This window comes from Rattus norvegicus, chromosome 1 (assembly GCF_021556685.1).
Source record: "Rattus norvegicus strain SHRSP/BbbUtx chromosome 1, alternate assembly SHRSP_T2T, whole genome shotgun sequence".
Lineage (NCBI taxonomy): Eukaryota > Metazoa > Chordata > Mammalia > Rodentia > Muridae > Rattus > Rattus norvegicus.
This window is the reverse complement of record NC_141534.1, coordinates 70777585-70781583: the sequence shown is the minus strand read 5'-3', so window position 1 is coordinate 70781583 and position 3999 is coordinate 70777585. Positions and strand designations below refer to the sequence as shown.

Sequence of the window (3999 nt, the reverse complement as noted above, 5' to 3'; positions counted from 1 at the left end):
TATAAGAAGTATTATTTCTACTTTGATTCATGATAGAGTGTAGTTATTAAAAAGCTCATGGCAGACAGGGACTCATATCTCAGAAGCAGCTGTAGGCAATGAGATATGGAGCATAATTATAAGAGGCATTTGGATCATTCATGTCCTGGAGCATAAGTGAGCTGTACAAGACTTTCCATAGTAAAAATTTACCAGCACTTAATTGATGGTTCTGGATACATAGTCTTGGGCCTAGGAAGTAATGCTGTGTTAGAACATATAGGGAAATGTACAGAGCATTCAGTATTTTATGTATCAGCCCACCTGATAACAAAACTGGGGATGATTTCCTAAAACATATTGAGCATGTCCTCATCAAGAAAGCCTGAACAAAAAGGTGCAAAATGTTTCAATTATTGTATCAAAATCCCCAGATCACCTCAATTTTGCTAATCTCAGATGAATGTTCCACCAGCATAAGTAATCTAAATAACCATTACAATTAACTTATAAAGGCATTTGGCTTTATAATGTCTTCTCCAAAGCATGTCTGTGCTTTGTTTTCTTTTTGAAAATTGCACCCTGCAAAAGTATTCAAAATATTTAAGAGTTTTGTATATTTTTCCTAGAGAAAGCAGAGTTTGGAGAGAGAGGATGAGTGACTCATAAGTACAAAAAGGCTTGAAGTGGGAAGACACAAAGTTAAAATGTTTGAGAAAATCATCAGCCACTTATCTGAACTGTGAAAAAGAGCACTGTAAGCATGTGAGATGGCAGAGATTGTATAAAAAGCAAGAAAGATGGAAACTAGTACCAGAATGTTCTGAGTGGCTCTGGATTCAGGGGAGCTGCTATGGGAAGCATGAGTACTTTGGAGGTATTGAACTCGTCGTTTGTGCCTGTACAGAAGGACAATCATTGAGCTACTGGACCAAGTGATGAGACCAGAAAACAGAATTTCAGGAAACACAAAAAAAGTTGTATATAATGAACCTGTGATTTTGTCATATCCTACAATAGTATAGAGCTTGAAATTTGTATCCTTTGTTATATTTTTCCTACTTAATGTTATGGACATGTACAAAGGGAAAATAACATTTATAATGATGTACAAGACCCAGCAGAGAGAAATGCAGAAACTAATGTCCATTGTAGACTTGACTCTAAGATTTTTCAAACAGGAGTTTCTTGGCATGATGGTGATAGCCTGGAAGACACTCAAGAGGCAGATGGTGACAATGGACATGCTCCTGAAAACTCTTAGAACATACATAAAAAAATGATAGCTCCAATCATTAAAGAAAAGTTTCAAGCCAAAACATCCCATTGTGGTAGCCAATCCTTTAGAGAGAATGATCAAGATGTTAACTATGATCAGATGCATGAGAATCAAATCCATGGGCTTTATTTTGTGTTTCTTATAGTAAATAATCAAGTAGTAGAAAATGAGAGAGATGTTTCCTAGAAGTCCAACTACACTCTGTAACAGATATGTTATTCCTATTCCCAAATTCCTGGCATCCATACTGTTACTGAGAAAAACTGACTTCAAAATATGCTGCCAAACATTTCTCAGAGAAAAATGATGATTATTTTTGTATCTTAAATGGTACTATGCAGCAGTTTTCCCAAATAAACAAGAATCATATTAGCTGAAGACTGAAAACCCATAGTTGTCCACAGAACAAAATACTGCTTACATTAACTTCCACAGTTATTGAAATACTAATAAAGTTCAACCTGAATTAGTTAAGTCTTCAAGTGCACATATTGATGGAGTAATTTCCCATTATATATTTTGTAATGTCAGGATTAAGGATAGGGCAAAGTAATCCTGGTAGGGAAAATGACAGGTTATCTCAAAATGAAAGAATGCTCAATTCTACAAACCCACCCATCTTGCAGAATTCTTCTCTTATCTGGGCATCTTTCTTCAAGGAAGAAATCTATTGGGAATGATTCTTTTATATCAACATTAAAACTGACAGTATTCGAACAGGAAAGAACTTGTTTTCTCTTCTTGAATAATTATGTTTATTAAGTAGTACTCATCATGAAATGAGCATGAAGAATTACATGTTACATTAATAGTTAATTTTTTAAATACTGCTTTTCCCATGCAGATGTAGAAGTACTGATACAGAATTAGGATAAGAGTGGGTGGAGGACATATGTTCTGTACAAAGAATTGTACTTAACACAATGGAGATAAAATAAGTGAATTATTCTAACAGAAATTAGTTAGATGAAGGTAATACTCAAAATAACATACATTATGCAAAAAGTACACTGTTCCTATCTGATCTACTATCTGGCACTATACAGCATCTGAATAGCCATAAAAAGTTGAAGTAAAAATAATATGAAAGAATAACTTTTGGTTCACATGTTGAAACAAGAATACTTGCTATGGAGTTCACATTGCTTCACACATTTCCCAAATTAAAGGCTGTTAGAAGCTGTAAGAGGTATATACTTTCAACCTGAAAAACTAGCATTTAAGGAGCAGACTTCATAGGCAATATTTAGAATTTGCACGCAATGAATGACTTGAAAGCAAATAAATTCAAAGCTGTACTTAAGAAAAAAGCAATCGCAGGAACCAGGTGGTTTCTGCCTATGCCCTAAACTGAACTGCACCAGTCCCAAAGCTCCCTGTACCCAAATCCTGTCGGGGAGAGAGCTGGACACTCAGAAGTGCTGACAATTCTAAGAACGCAGAGGAGACAACTACTTTCTGCTCACATTCCTGACCCAAGAAGAAATCACTTAGTACCATCTGTGCCCTCTTAGTACAGAGAACTAGAAGCAGTCAGGGGCAGGACACTTTGGGTTTTTGTCTGCACCAGAAACCTGAGAGCAGAGGTAAGACCAACTCTTCTTCAACAAGCAACCCCCCTGGATGCTTCAGATCACACAAACAAAGAAACAGGTCTCTGTTTCCATATCAGGCTGAAAGAAAACAGGTATACAGGAGTGCTGGCACACAGGCATAAAAAAGGATTAAGCCACAGTCAGAAACAGCAAGGCAAGCTATCATAAGAAACAACCTGATAGAAAGAAGAAAGCACAACAAGCTAAGCAACAGAAACCAAGACTACTTGGCAAAATCAGAGCCCAGTTCTTCCTCCAAAGCAAATAGTGGATATCCAAACACACTTGAAAAGAAAGATTTGTATTTAAAATAACATTTTATAATGATGATGGAGGACATTAAGGAGGACATAAATAACTCCTTTAATGAAATACAAAGTCAGAACAAGTCTACAAGTAGAAGTCCCTGAAGAGAAAACACAAAAATCCCTTAAAGAGTTACTGGAAAACACAACCAAACAGGTGAAGGAATTGAACAAAACCATCCAGGACTTAAAAATGGAAATATAAACAATAAAGAAAGCACAAAGTGGGGTTGGGGATTTAGCTCAGTGGTAGAGCGCTTGCCTAGGAAGCGCAAGGCCCTGGGTTCGGTCCCCAGCTCCAAAAAAAAAGAACCAAAAAAAAAAAAAAAAAAAAAGAAAGCACAAAGGGAGACAACCCTGAAGATAAAAATCCTAGGGAAGAGATCAGAAGTCTCTGATGCACCCATCACCAACAGAGTACAAGAGTTAGAAGAGAGAATCTCAGGGGCAGAAAGTACCATACAAAACATTGACATAACCATCAAAGATAATGTGAAACACAAAAAGCTCCTAGTCCAAATCATCCATGAAATCCAGGACACAATGGGATCAAATCTAAGGAAAATAGGTATTGAAGAGAGTGAAGATTCCCAACTTAAAGGGCCAGTAATTACCTTCAGCAAAATTATAGAAGAAAATACCCTTAGAGATAGAAAAGAAAGAGATGCCCATAAACATACAAGAAACATACAAAACTCCAAATATATTAGACCAAAGAGAAATATCTCCCCTATCATAATAATCAAAACAGCAAATTCACAAAACAAAGAAAGAAAATAAAAGTGGTGAGGGAAAAGCGTCAAGTAACATATAAAGGCAGATCTAACAGAATTTCACCAGA

At 36.2% G+C, this 3999-nt stretch overlaps 1 protein-coding gene across 1 annotated transcript; it reads right to left on the bottom strand.

Annotated features, from left to right (window-relative positions):
- Positions 1-604: 604 nt before the first annotated feature.
- Vom1r9 (vomeronasal 1 receptor 9) lies at positions 605-1555 on the bottom strand. The gene is given in 1 exon segment (NM_001167547.1): positions 605-1555. A coding segment is annotated over 1 exon segment (900 nt). The 5' UTR covers positions 1505-1555.
- Between the last annotated feature and the right edge of the window lie 2444 nt (positions 1556-3999).